At 38.6% G+C, this 15937-nt stretch overlaps 1 protein-coding gene across 1 annotated transcript in view; it reads left to right on the forward strand.

Moving 5' to 3' along the window:
- The window catches only part of LOC117530054 (lipoxygenase homology domain-containing protein 1-like), a 138566-nt gene that overhangs the window by 51134 nt on the left and 71495 nt on the right, over positions 1–15937 (forward strand). The window contains 13 exon segments of the mRNA XM_034192988.1: positions 1291–1424; positions 2467–2618; positions 3188–3292; positions 5407–5535; positions 5840–6007; positions 6119–6300; positions 6852–6968; positions 7835–7997; positions 8245–8399; positions 8495–8704; positions 9987–10110; positions 14803–15011; positions 15148–15333. Coding sequence (XP_034048879.1) covers positions 1291–1424; positions 2467–2618; positions 3188–3292; positions 5407–5535; positions 5840–6007; positions 6119–6300; positions 6852–6968; positions 7835–7997; positions 8245–8399; positions 8495–8704; positions 9987–10110; positions 14803–15011; positions 15148–15333 — 2034 coding nt within the window.

Here is a 15937-nt window from a genome sequence, read left to right on the forward strand (position 1 = left end):
AGAAAAACCATCCCAACCGTGAAGCATGGGGGTGAAAACATCATACTCTGGGGGTGCTCTTCTGCAAAGGGGGACAGGATGACTGCACCGTATTGAAGGGAGGATGGATGGGGTCATGTATTGCGAGATTTTGGCAAACAACCTCCTTCCCTCAGTAAGAGCATTGAAGATGGGTCATGGCTGGGTCTTCCAGCATGACAATGACCCCAAACACGCAGCCAGGGCAACTAAGGAGGGGCTCCGTAAGAAGCATTTCAAGGTCCTGGAGTGGCCTGGCCAGTCTCCAGACCTGAATTCAATAGAAAATCTTTGGAGGGAGCTGAAACTCAAAACCTGAAAGATCTAGAGAAGATCTGTATGGAGGAGTGGACCAAAATCCCTGCTGCAGTGTGTGAAAACCTGGTGAAAAACTACAGGAAACCTCTGTAAAGACAAAGGCTACTGTACCAAATATTAACATTGATTTTCACAGGTGTTCAAATACTTATTTGCAGCAGTAACATACAAATAAGTTATTTAAAAATCATACATTGTGATTTCCGGATTTTTTTTTTTTTTTTAGATTATGTCTCTCACAGTGGACATGCACCTAAGATGAAATTTTCAGAACCCTCCATGATTTCTAAGTGAGAGAACTTGCAAAATCGCAGGGTGTTCAAATACTTATTTTCCTCACTGTACGTCATTCAGTACGAAATAATTATTCCACATGACACTGTGTCCAGACAGCGCTCGCCCGGCCGCTCTCTCTCTCTCTCTCTCTCTCTCTCTCTCTCTCTCTCTCTCTCTCTCTCTCTCTCTCTCTCTCTCCCCCCAGGACATTAACCCTGTAGTGGACAGCAGACCTTCCCACTGATCAGCAGCTGTAAGCAGCGATGAGGGTGGATGATGGTGGATGAGGCCCCATCGCCGCTTGCAGCTGAAGAGTGAAAGTGTCACACAAGTGTAAAATAAGCAGGTTCAGACCTATTGTTGGATTTGTGGAAATGTTTGACATGATACTATGTGTAACTTTCAAAGGTAAAAAAAAAAAAAAACTGAATTTGAGCAACACAACCCCTTTAAGCTGCTGTTGTGCCTTGTTGTTTGAGCCACAGAGCACAAGACATTCAGACCCTCACACCCAATGAATAAGTTTGAAACATCAGTCCATATGTTGATGTTTGATGCAGACAGATTAACGCGTCTCCACCTATGAAATCCACGTGTGTTTTATGGGTTTGAAGTGATTATAGAAAAACTTTAATATTTTTTGATCCCCTGTCCCTGGTTTAACCATCTGTGACCCAGGAAGACATTTTCAACATCACCGCAGTGGATCTGGGGATCTTGAAGAAGCTGAGGATTCGACATGACAACAGCCAGGCCAGCGCCGGCTGGTTTTTGGACCGGGTGGAGATTGTAGACAACAAAGATGACACCACGTATGTCAGACAGTGTTAGAATGAAAGCATGTGTTTTATTTGCACTTTACTTTTGCTGTGTAACTGCATTTTAGAAAAGTATTAGTGGCTGAATCAGTGAGTTTATTCTCAAACATGGACATCCCGTTCAGTGTAGACACAAAATGAATGCTGCTGTCTGCACAATACGTGCATCATGTTCCTCCACTGCAGACAGAAAGCGTGCACATAAAACATCTGCAAGAGCTCCACTATGTGGTGTGTCATGGTACAGTGGAATAAATCACAGTCTGTGTAATGACCAGTTTATATATATATATATATATATATATATATATATATATATATATATATATATTCCAATTTCTAAGGAACCATCGTTTTGTACATTTTGTACTTTTACCCTTAACTGTTTTGTTTTGGCAAAGTCAAAGTTGCACAGATAAGATCAATAACATATCAATAAGATCAATCATTCGGGTCAACACAGTTTTTCCACTCTGATTTGCACCAAAAATTAGCACACGTATGGATACATTTTCTAAAATAGCCCAGCCAGGTCAAATTTGTCAAAAGGAAATCATTGGGGTCACCATTATTGTGGTAAAGGTCAAAATTTAAGTTTTTCGTTCTAATTTGCAGAAAACGTGGCACAAATTTGCAGGTGGGTTCTGGAATTGGGGGAAGTGAAATGTGTCAAATCACTAGGACCAAGGTCCTATCTCTCTGTTTGTTGGCCTCAGCTCCCAGGTCCTTTTCTTAATACCAAACTTTGTGTGTCAATGAAGGTTGACTCCAAAATTGCCCATAAAGATTTAATTTTAGCAAAGGTCAAGTTTAAGGAATTTGGTTTTTTAACATGAGTTGGGCTAAATATGTCACAAACGTATTTGATTCCAGCATTGCTTTAGGTCAGTTTTGGTGATATTCAAGGTCACTGGGGTCAAAAGTCACATTACTCCAGCCCTTCCTGTCTTCATTCCATTAGGTGCTATTACATACTAACCAAAATGTTGTCACTTTCCAAATATATCTGGACCCAATTGCATGTACTGTATTTTAGGTACTACTTCCCATGTAAGCGCTGGCTGGCTACCGATGAGGATGATGGACAGCTTGCTAGGGAGCTGGTTCCTGTGGACGAGGCCTTCATGAAGAAAGGGGATGATGATGAGGAGGAAGACTCTGGAGCTACACTTGGTCTGGAACAGAAGGGTCAGACAAATATTTGCCGGCCAAAATATTTTCAGAAGAATCAAACTTATGCTGCATTCACATGTTGATGGTAGAAAAGCAGTTGTACGTGCCAGCGTAGCAGAATCGCCGTCAACTAGCACGATGATAGAGTATGAATTAGTGTTGTGGGAGGATCACAGAGAAATGCATGTCATATTGCAAAATGTAAGAAGTATCTTTGTTCAGAAAGTGCATCCTGATGAGACAAGAGCACACCTTGGTGGTTTGAGCATGTTCAAAACTTGTTGCATCACAGAAACTTGGTACGTGTGTTAGATAATCCAGCTTCAAGAACTGTATAGATTCTGATGAACTGGTGATGTTCTGGTGAACATCACTGGTAAGTATTTTTAATAAAATGTGAGTGTGATAGCTTCCTACTGTACATACATGTTAACTAGGTTATGCAATGTCTAACACCAACAAATCTATTGTGTTTGTCTGGCCATGGAATGAATGTGTTCACTTTGTGTTTTCTATATTTAAATTATGGAAAAGGAAGAGCCACAAAATCCATGCATATTAAACTGATGGTTCTCTTCTGGCAGCCATGTCAACAACATACACAATGAGGATAAAAACCGGAGACAAGAAGTACGCAGGAACTGATGCTAATGTCTTTACTATTCTCTATGGCACCAAGGATGACACAGGTAATATTCCAGACTGAATTGGGGGGGGGGGGGGGGGGGGATTCTTTGTTCTTACTGTGAAAAACTGACAGCTTTGGTTGCCACAATAATTCTGTTAAAAAACAGAGTAAAAATATATAAATTCCTTTGAAGAATAACCTATAAATTTTACTGTATAAAGCTATTGTAGTTAACAAAAATTTACATTTTAAGGAAGTAAATCCAACAGAATTTCTAAGCTAAATTAATATGAACAGAGCGCCCAAAGTGGCGCGATGCTCACTGTATGGTACAGGAAGTGCCAAATTTTGAGTCCACAGTGAAACAGGAAATGTCAAATGTCAAGCACTTGCTGGATCGATAGATGAGATCCCATTGAATCTTGCGGGAACTCAGTGGTAAGTTCACACTGAAACAGGAAGTGCCAAATATTCAGTCCACTGTGAAACAGGAAATGTCAAATGTTGAACACTTCCTGGCATGGGTGGAGCTAGAGCGGAGGCCAGGGTTGTGCTGGACTCCCCTGAAATCTGACTGAACACAGATGATGTCACATGTCACAGCACCACACGTCTGGTTGAAAAGGGCTGCATTTTGAAATCAGTGAGTCACATTGACTGCTAGGTTCTTTCTGTCCAGTCGTTTGTGCTGTGTACCACAAAAAGTTGTAATCCACCTTAGTAGAAGAAAAATGTGTACCTCAGATTTGAACTGAACACATTGTTTGAACCATGGACTAATAATGACACCAAAGTTATATTGGTGAATAAACGACCATATTTTATGCCAGAAATGGGATCCAGGTTGTTAAAAGGGGCATTTCTCCTTTAATTCGGGTTGTGTTATATATGCGTTTGTCTCCAGTGATTTTTAAATGAGCAGGCACCTGTTGATTAAATAACCTGTTAATTTTGCTCTCTGAGTGACACCAGGATAATGCATTTAACTTTAAAATACACATGCCATGGAGTGTTTCTCAACTGTACTAACACTTGGCATTTCACACATTTTAATTTGTTTATGCCATTTCAAATACAAATCAATACATAAATCTAAAGTTATCGTCCTTAAACTCAAACTGAAAGCAAATGTCTACAACTTGATATAAATTAATTAAAAATATAAAATCCAGCTTCCTGATGAAGTGGTGTAGAGGAGGATTTTCTTAAAAAGAAGACCTGATCGTTCAGCTACAATTTGCCAGAAAGTACATCTGAGATGAAAGCCTAGATTTGATGTTTTGGTACCAGAAACTTTTGTATTTCTTCATAATTGATGTAAATAAAGTCCAAGACATATTCAGTGATTTGGAAATGTTCATGGTTCCATGCCCTGTCCACGACACATACATATTATGCTGGTTTTAAAAGAATTCTGTGGAATTTAAAATTTAATTGTTATTTATTTGCTCTGTTTGTTACTTTTCCTAACCTATCTCCAGCTGTATAGGGTGAATGGGCCTCAGCCAGTCTTGAGCCTCGGACATTTCGCTTGGCACACAAGCATATTTGTTGTTTGTGTCACTGCACTGTTGCACATAGAGACTACTGTGAAAATACAATGAATTGAATAATATGTATATGTTGCAGACATGAACGAGCAAAGTTCTTCAGAATCTCGCCATGTCATTTAGGTCCTTCAGACTTTATTTTCAGTAAATTCTTGTGGGGAGCATTAGCATGGCTAATATCTATCTATCTATCTATCTATCTATCTATCTATCTATCTATCTATCTATCTATCTATCTATATATATATATATATATATATATATATATATATATATATATATATATATATATATATATATATATATATATATATATATATATATATATATATCTGTGTGACCATGGTTCAATGCTGCCCTTACTGCATTTTCCTTTTATTAGTTATGTTTCCAAATCCCCACAGTTTTATACTGTAAAATCTATTTTCATGTATTTTCTGTAAAGGTATTTTCATATTTTTGCTGTATTTATTATTTACTCATTTATTTTTTACAGAATTATTCTGGCAACCACAGTTGCCAGGTTTTATTTTTTCAATTTTCATTTAGTGTGTCTAGTTTTGAATGTGAGCATTTTCCCCCCAGTTTATTAAATTGCAGCATATTGTTTTGTCTGCAATCACAGGGATAATTAACCTTAAGGCCTCCAAGACTCACAAAAATAAGTTTGAGTGCGGAATGATTGACGAGTTCACAGTGGAAGCTGTCGATATTGGACCACTGAAGAAGATACGCATTGGACATGACAACCGCGGTACAGCAGGACTGACTCATTGAGGGTCACCAACCATGGTCCGAGAGATCACCTGCTCTGCATAATGTCCATCTGCACCTGCTACAACCACAGCTGATTAGTCAATCATGATGTTTCCTCGCTCTTGACTGGCTGAGCACACATGAGTGAGTGGAGTACAGAGAGTTGGAAGACATGCAGGGTAGGTGATCTCCAGGAGCACGGTTGGCGACCCCTGTCACAGGCTGTGAGTAATGTGAAATCACTCACAAGCCATGCACTCTATACATAAAAGCCAATGTAAAGATTTGTGTTTATGTGTTAGGCAGAGGATCGGCAGGCTGGTTCCTTGACTGGGTGGACATTGATGCTCCCTCTCTGGGTCAGAAACTACGCTTCCCCTGTGGCCGCTGGCTGGACAAAGGGGAGGATGATGGCACCATAGTCAGAGATCTTTTCCCAAATCCACTTCAAACAGAGTTTTACACACCATGTAAACCACAAAATGCATCAAAGTTTACAGCATCGTAGAACACAATCTACACAACCTTTGTAAAGAGTGCAGATATTTGTGCATAACTGTTTTTCTTTTTTCTTGTTGTAGTTGTGCCTTATGAAATTAAAACTTTCACAAGTGACGTGTTCGGAGCGGGCACAGATGCAGATGTCTCCATTGTCCTGTACGGTCGAAATGCAGTGTGCACTCAGCAGAAGTCTCTTTGCGTCAACAAGAGGGAGAGGAGGATGTTCTTTGAGAGAGGAGATGAGAACATGTTTATTGTTGAGGTATTGTACAGTCAATATTCATAAACAAGTTGGCACCAGGATTCTGTGATGAGCAGCAAGAATTCATAAATTGCATTGAAACAAAATGCCTACTTTATATATATACACACACACACACACACAAAAAACATTTTTTTTAAGTGGTCCAGAATAATGATAAACTATCATTATTATTATTATCATTATTATTATTATTATTATTATTATTATTATTATTATTATTATTATTATTATTATTATTATTATTATTATTATGAGCAGTTAATTATGTAGATTATTATTCTGTTCTCTGTGGTTTTTAGAATCATGTGTTGCATTGTAATTTGTTTTAATCTGAAAAGGTGTACAATAGAAACATATGATCACAATATTTTGAAAATGAACCTTTTGATGTGTCAAATCTTGACTTTTATGGAAATAACTTTAAAAACAAAAACCAAAAAACATTTAAAACAGTTTTTGTACAAAAATACGGCAAATCCTTTGTACAACACTCTGGTGTAACGTAAATGCATAATCATCACTGCATTAATGTTTTGTTTGTTGTATAGCTAGAAGATGTTGGGGATGTCATAGAGAAGATTTGTATCCGTCACGACAACCAGGGGGTGAATCCTGGATGGCATCTGGATCATGTGGAGATCAGACGTCTGCTCAGGAAGGGAAAGGTACTATATATATATATATATATATATATATATATATATATATATATATATATATATATACACACACAGCAGATCAGTCAGAGCCTCTGATAACAATCTCACATGAAAGCTGCTTTAGGAGCAGCACAGAACAGAGCAGAACAAAACAGAGTAGAAGTTTGTGTTGTAACCTTTGTGTAATAAGAGACAGAAATTGCTTTGAGATGAAGACAAAAAAAACAAACAAAAAACACATAGACCATTTTGTATATATTGTTCAAAATGTGCATTTGTGTTTATTGTTTGAACCTTTTTGTTGTACAGTCTTTCACACAAGACCTCAAATTACCTTTATAAAGTGTCAAAATAGTTGTTTATTATAGTTTGCTGTGCGTTTTGAATGAATGTGTGTGGAAAATTATTTTCCGCTTCTCTTTTTTCTTTCTTATTTTTGTTTGTAAACCTTTATTACACTTATAAAACACAACAAAAGCATATATATTCTGAAAGCACAGGTTGTCCTGAAAAAAAGAGACATAAAACTTGATTGTGGGATGCAGGGAGAGCTGTTAACAGCCATAATAAAACATTTATGCCAGGCGAGTGAACTGTCCAAAAAATGCCCTCGGACCCCAGAGGGTTGAGGATCCAGTAACCAGTTTAATATTTATTTACTTTTAGACTCAATAAAATGTTGTTGGCATAGAAAACTTGTAAAGCCTACTTTTAGTAGACAGAAAATTCACAAGAGGTATTGAGGAGGGAATCGATAAGGAATTGGATCGATAAGCGGAATCGATAATGGCATCGATATCGATAAAATCTGATCAATACCCATCCCTACTTCACACACACGCCGTGTGTTATAGCTCTGTGCCTCTCTGCAGGGCTCAGAGACTGTCATTTTCCCTTGTGAGCGTTGGCTCGCCAAATCGGAGGATGATGGACAAACGGTGAGGGAGCTGGTGCCCTCTTACATCATCACTGAGAAGCTTTCACGAGATGGAAACCTGAAAGTTACTGAGGTGGAGGTGGAAGACGCCCTGGAGAGTATGAGCACATTCACAGACATACCCCATTTAAAACTAACTTCAACCATGCAGAAATGATAGCAGGACGTCTCCCTCTTGTGTGTCTTAGTTCAGTATTAGTTTGGGAATTACAAACAACTTTCCTTTGGACCCTCAGGGGCCTCAAATGAGCTTGTCTGATTATGGTGGCACCAAGCAGAGATGAAAAATTGCTTTCTTTTCACTCTATTTCCTGGGGGTAAATTGATCGATTTTCACACTTACAGCTCACACATACAAAGTGTCGGTGATGACAGGTAACGTGTACGGCGCCGGCACTGATGCCAACGTCTTCCTCACAATCTACGGTGACCTGGGGGACACCGGGGAGAGGAAACTCAGCAAATCGGAGACCAACAGCAACAAGTTTGAACGTGGATCTGTAAGACCGCACTAGTGCTCTGAATAATTTGAAGTGCTTGATTAATTGGAGGAGGTTAAACAAGCCTAACTTAATACGTCCATTTATCTTCTTAGGTTGACAAGTTCACTATAGAGGCAGTTGACCTAGGTCAGATCTTCAAGATAAAAATCCGACATGATAATAGTATGATGAGTCCCGACTGGAACTTGAACCAGGTGGAGGTGCTAGATGTGGACACAGAAGAGGTCTTTCTATTCTTATGTGAAAGATGGCTGTCCAAGAAGAGAGAGGACAGACGCATTGAGAGAGTCTTCTATGTCAAGGTACCATGAGACAATTGTGTGTGAAATCAAAAGAGAGGAATATTGTAGGATGGAATATTTTGCATCCATTCAAGGTGTCATATCACTTGGTGTGTGTGTGTGTGTGTGTGTGTGTGTGTGTGTGTGTGTGTGTGTGTGTGTGTGTGTGTGTGTGTGTGTGTGTGTGTGTGTGTGTGTGTGTGTGTGTGTGTGTGTGTGTGTGTTTTAATCTACTTTTCACATTATACAATGTGTACATCCTTAAATTTAAACAACTTTGTGTTTGTGAATGAAAATCTACAATATGATAAGTAAAATTTATGATTGAAAAAAAAACTTGTTTAGGAAGTCTGAACTGTGTAACAGAAATCTATATCTGGATTCAATTTAAAGCAACACAGAACACAGAAGTGGGCCTTTTCTTAACAGGCTTCAATTTTTATTTATTTAAGGACATGTCATATCAGCAGTGGTGGGCACAGTTCCGCTAATCCGCTAATTATCGAAGCTAATATTTTCATTATCAGATTAACTTTTCAGATAACTTTGAAAACCATCAGCGGACTAATTAGCTTCCGATAAATTTAGGTCCGATAATTTTTAGGCCGCTAACATTTTTGCAGGCATAGTGAATGAAACTTAACAGTTAAAACATTTGTGAAGCCTGAAATCAAAGATTTTAGTGCCTACCTGTTAAATGTTTTGTAGCAGACGGACAGCTCTATCCTCTGCAGGCAGAGGAGAGCTGGTAACAGAAAAGAAAAAAGCGAGAGGAAAAAAGATAATTTCTCTTCACAGCATACTGACTTACTGGCATATCACCCAAGTCATCCACAGGAATATAGTTTTAACTTATGGTTAAAATTTTAACCAAACTAATTCCGAACAAGTTATTTAAATTAACGTTATGTCTGGCGTTTTATAAAGTAAAAATATCAGCTATATGTTTTAGTTTTAAAGTAATGCACTAATCTTGAAGGTTTTAGCATTTTGGACACACATACTGCAGTGCATTATGGGTAAAGTTTCATGACAGGAGAAATGCATTAAGATGTTCTGATCAGCCTGCACTTTAACCACTGCACATGGACAACAGCATTAAGGTCTTTGTATATTGTGCCTGAAACTCTCGTGAATATATTATCTGGGTTTATAGACATTGTTATTGTGTTTGTTTTATGTAAACATGGTCTTTATTCATTAACATTTTGGACAGTGACGGTGAATGGAGGTGTGCTCTGTTGATCTTTGATGTTTTACATGCTAAAATGCCTATGTAATTGTGGATGTGGTATCCATTCAGGGCTATGAAGGTGTGAGAGAGGGTCTAACCAGTAAAAAGAACTCTGCCGTGACGCTGAAAAGCGTTGACAGCAACATGAACAAAAAAAGCAAGAAGAATAAAGAAGAAGACATCGAGCTTCTGAGTAAGAATAACTGAGAGCAGCACTTATTAGAGGGCTTACCAAACAGTTTGGATCTGAATTCAAATTAAATTGTGTTTTTGATAAACAGTAATGTAATGCACATGTCCTCCAGTAGTGTGTTGCTCGTGGGGATCCATGGACTCTGGATTGGGTAGTGTTTATAAAATAGGTAGCTGGCATTTGTCAAGGGTGGTAATAAATTATGCAAACTTTCCATAATGATTTTGGATATTATGTAGCTATTGTTACATAATATCTGTATTTTCTCCAAAAATATTAGTCCTATCAATGTTCCATTTTGGCTGTGTCTATTCTTGACCCAAAATGCATAAGCATTGCGACAAATCTCAGCTCTCCTCAGTTTGTCTGTGTTCAAAGGTACACACAGACTCAGTCGCAGATACCGCCATCTTTGTTGTGCGGGATGCATTCTGGGAAGGCAAGGTGGCAAACAACAGCGGTGACTCCAAACATCACTATACGTTTACTTTGAAACAACTGAAAGACTTCTTAGAGTAGTCCAAAATAGTCACCTTTTAAAGATGTTTATCTCCTTTGTCAAAGGTTTGCTTCTCTGTGGGTAGAGGTGATCACTGTGCCAGAAAAACTCAAGTTTTTATGTCTGTCTTTAAAAACATTACTACTGATCACGTGGATTAACTAAATTACACATTAGCTTCCTGTGCTAGCTCTATCGTGAAGTTTACCTTCATCTGCACTCACAACTGAATGAAAGGAGAAGCAAAGTGTTTGACAAAGGAAATAAATGTCTTGAAAAGACGTCTATCTTGGACTACTTTAAGAAATCTTACAGTTGTTCCACCGTGAACATAGTAAAGTAGTGAAAACATTTCCCAGCATACCATTTGGGAGTCAAAAATCACCGCTGTGCTACATATACTAGTATTAGCATCACAGCACAGAAGAAGTGAGGTAGACTAAAAGTGACAAAATATTGACATAAAACTGAAGCACAAAGACAACGCTGGACATAGATATTAACAAAGACCACCAGCAATCCTGTTGGGAACAAATCCAAATAAAATATAGACAAATTTCTCAAAGATTTGCTGGATATCTTGCTGGTCAAGTAAGATAACACTCGCCCAGGTTTCTTGCTTCAATTATTTCATTTTTCATTTTCCTTTCAATGGGGCCTTATTGACGTGGCAAACATACATTTACATTGTCAAAGCAAGTGTTACATAGAGCAAAAAATAAAAATAAAGAAGATGTACTTAGTTAACAAAATTCTACCGTAAATAAATGTGTAAACAGGAGATATGGGATTGAAATAATAGTAAAAATTGTGCTTTCTGTGTAAAAATACGAGGTCTGTCCACAAAGTATCGTACCTTTTTATTTTTTTTTTTAAACTATATGGATTTGATTCATATGTTTTCACGTCAGACAACCTTGAACCCTTGTGCGCATGCGTGAGTTTTTCCACGCCTGTCGGTGACGTCATTCGCCTGTGAGCATGCCTTGTGGAAGGAGTGGTCCCGCCCCGTCGTCAGATTTTCATTGTCTGGAAATGGCGGAATGATTCGGGGGGTTTTTCCATCAGAATTTTTTCAGAAGCTGTTAGAGACTGGCACCTGGAAACTATTCGAAAAATTTATCTTGCTTTCGGTGAAAATTTTACGGGCTTCACAGAGAATAAGGTCTGTTAGTACAGCTTTAAGGACCCCTTTAAGGACGCTCAGCGCGCCGTGCTCAGCGCGCCACGCTCCGAGCTGCGATGACACAGCACAAGCCACCGGACCATTTCTGAGCTGATGGCTCTGTGGATATGAGACCATCATGTGCTCTTTCTCTGGTTATCACAAGAGCTGGACATCAGCCATTTTTCGGCAGATTTCACTTTTAACAAGAGATTTTGTCATGGAAAGCCGCGCGGAGGCTTCACGCATCACGACCGATTCACTTTGGAAGCGAGACAAAGGAACACCTCCGTTTTGGCGTGTCAGAGGACAAGTTTGGACATGTCTATCTCGGCTTTCAATGCTTACCAGTCCAGTAAGTATGAAATTGTGGAGAGCTGGACATGTCCAAACTTGTCCTCTGACACGCCGAAACGGAGGTGTTCCTTTGTCTTGCTTCCAAAGCGAATCGGTCGTGACGCGCGGAGCCTCCATGACAAAATCTCTTGTTAAAAGTGAAATCTGCTGGAAAATGGCTGATGTCCAGCTCTTGTGATAACCAGAGAAAGAGCACACGACAGTCTCGTATCCACAGAGCCATCAGCTCAGAAATGGTCCGGTGGCTTGTGCCGTGTCGTCGCAGCTCGGGGCGCGGCGCGCTGAGCGTCCTTAAAGGGGTCCATAAAGCTGTACTAACAGACCTTATTCTCTGTGAAGCCCGTAAAATTTTCACCGAAAGCCAGATAAATTGTTCAAATAGTTTCCAGGTGCCAGTCTCTAACAGCTTCTGAAAAAATTCTGATGGAAAAAAAACCCAAATCATTCCGCCATTTCCAGACAATGAAAATCCGATGACGGGGCTGGACCACTCCTTCCACAAGGTGTGCTCACAGGCGAATGAAGTCACCGACAGGCATGGAAAAACTCACACATGCGCACAAGGGTTCAAGCTTGTCTGACGTGAAAACATATGAATCAAATCCATATAGTTTAAAAAAAAAATAAAAAGGTACGATACTTTATGGACAGACCTCGTATACTATCCTATAAAATGTGTTATACATACATAAGGTAAAATAGCAGTTTAATCTCCTGTTTTGGGTTTACGGTGGATTGCGTATGTCCGTTGCTCCTTCTTTTCTTGTCGCAGCGGCTCACAAACCTTGCTGCTGTGTTTGCACATTGTTGTACTTCACCAAATAGAGATAAGTTGTACTTCACCAAAAACAAATCCAGTTTTTTGTTACAAAAGAAAGCTATAAGAGTTATAAGTAAAAAACCATATTACGAACCAACGAGCCAATGGTTTGCTTGTCTGTGTATTTTGAAATTTCAAGATTTGGTGGCTTATTTCACGATACAGACCATGTACAAAGTGAAAAATAAATTTTTGCCTCTACACGCCTCTTTGTTTAAAATGAGGGAGTCCAGTTATCATTTGTGAGGAACACTGATATTCGAGAGAAGAAAGATTCGAACTACGGTTAAAAGTTACTGTATTTCTGTAAGAGGTGTTAGAACTGGAATAATTGTTCTGATAGTATTAAATCATCTGGTACATCGGTAGGTGTCAAAAGACTTTATAAAAACAATGTAATTTCTTATTATAGTACGCCATATTAGGCTAACTGTTTTCGTGGCTCTTTTTTGTTTATTTGCACATTATATTACTGACTGTTTTGTTGTGTTCAGTTACGTTATTTTTCTGATTGGTACCTTGTTCTGAGTGTATTTAAATGTGTATAGTAACTGGTGTAGGGGCTGAGCGTTTATGGGTGATTCTTTAACTACGGGCACTATTGGCCTTGTAAATGTAATTTCCACCACACCATTGCCTTACAATATAAAGCGCATTGGGGTAACTGTTTGTTGTGATTTGGCGCTATATACATGTGCTCTGATGTCACTGTTTATCTCCATAGAAACTACCCAAACAGTCTTTCATACAAACTGTTTAAAGGGACATTACAGTGTTGTGGTGGAAATTACGGCAATAGTGTGGGACAACTACATTTTGTTTAAAAAAATCACAACAGTTGTATGACACTGAATACCCCAATTATGTTTTGATTATCTTACTGATATTTTATTCAGAGACATTAGAAAAAACGTTTCTTTACCATTCATTTTTATCATTGAAGATCATAAGTCTGGGTGTGGGACAAGCACAAAACGGCAATATTTGTATATAATGATGCTGAAAAAAGGTGAAAAAGTCATCATAGACTACTAGAACAAATTTCTTAACACACTTTTATTGTAAAGATAACTATAAAAGCGTGAACTTTCCCCTTTTTTCTGTTTTTCATACAATATGATCAAAGGACATAATAAGTGCCCGTAGTCTAAGAATCACCCTTATAAGCTTTTACTTCAGCCCACACCCTTTTGGCTGCACCCAGTTGGGAAATTGAGTTATTGTTGTATTTTCTTCTGTATTTAATTTGTTTTGTTAGTAAGAGATTCTTTAGTTGGTATTTTTATGTGCATGCTGAATAAAATGTATTCATTCATCCATTCATAAGCATTTATCAATGATAACATAAGTTACACTTACAACATTTTTTACTTGGTTTGTCAAATTGAGTCAGAGGGGAGAGTCAAGTTTTATCATGGTTCTTTTAGACGCATCATGAACTTTAAACTTGCTCGTATGCTTCCTCCATCATGTCTGAAAAATCTCACAGAACAATTTGAGTATTATTGACATGGAATAACCCAAAAATAATAATAAAAAAGAACACTGCAATTATCTGTAATTTAGCAGTATATCACAGTAATATAGGTACTTTATAATAACTGCATTTCAACAAATGTTGTGAAATGTCAAAAGACACAATGTGTAAAGAGAAGAGCTTACAGTAGATCACTATGTCACTTAAAAACCTAATCAAGTCTTATTTGACCCCAAACCAGCATCTCCTCCAAATTTCACTGGAATCTGTTCATGCCCTCTTAGGCAGAGATGATCTTCAGGATGGCTGAATCATTGATATTCTAACGCAGACATCTTCACAGAATTAGTAAGTGTTGTGTCCTCTCGGTGCAGTCATTCCATACCACATCACCATCTGTACTGGACTGGAGCGAGATGCGAGCACCACAAGCAGGGCTTATGTCATCATTATCGGGGCCAATCACAGCCAGACAGAGAGGATGTGGCTGGACCTGCCAGACGGGAGGAGGAGCTTTGAAGCCGGCTCTCTGGAGACCTTTGAATCCCACGGCGTAGACGTGGGCGAGATCAAAAATGTGGAGGTGAGGAAACAGGAAGCATTTAGCATTTCACGAAGAAAATGCACTCTAATGTGCATGAATGGACAGATAGGAAAAAAAAGGTGCAGAAAAATCCACCCACATCGCTTGGAGTGATTGTTTCTCTGCCTCCCCACAGCTCGGCCATGATGGAGCCACTCCAGAGAGCTGCTGGCTGGTTGATGAGTTGTCTGTTGCTGTGCCAACCAAAGGCGTCAAATATAACTTTGCTTGCAAGTGCTGGCTGGCCAAGGATCGGGGAGATGGGCTGACTGCTAGAGTATTCAATGTGTTGGATGCAGAAGCCATTTCCATCTCCCAGAAGGTAACTTAATTGTAAGACATGATCCCTGCCATATGGCAGAAATAAATTATCTCCACCAGCTAAGTGATTATGAGTCAATTTATAATGTCTGCAATGAAAAATCGTATTCCACTTAGCAGCTAATAGTTGTAAAGTACTTGCACATTGGGAAATATCATGTATATGTACTAGTTATACAAATATCCTGCTTAACATCCCATGTACAGTATATTGTTTTGCATTATTTTTTATAACTGATTTGCAGAGCATACAGTAGTGTTCAGAATAATAGTAGTGCTATGTGACTAAAAAGATTAATCCAGGTTTTGAGTATATTTCTTATTGTTACATGGGGAACAAGGTACCAGTAGATTCAGTAGATTCTCACAAATCCAACAAGACCAAGCATTCATGATATGCACACTCTTAAGGCTATGAAATTGGGCTGTTAGTAAAAAAAAAAAAAAAAAGTACAAAAGGGGGTGTTCACTATAATAGTAGCATCTGCTGTTGACGCTACAAACTCAAAACTATTATGTTCAAACTGCTTTTTTTAGCAATCCTGTGAATCACTAAACTAGTATTTAGTTGTATAACCACAGTTTTTCATGATTTCTTCACATCT

This window comes from Thalassophryne amazonica, chromosome 17 (assembly GCF_902500255.1).
Source record: "Thalassophryne amazonica chromosome 17, fThaAma1.1, whole genome shotgun sequence".
Classification (NCBI taxonomy): Eukaryota; Metazoa; Chordata; class Actinopteri; order Batrachoidiformes; family Batrachoididae; genus Thalassophryne; species Thalassophryne amazonica.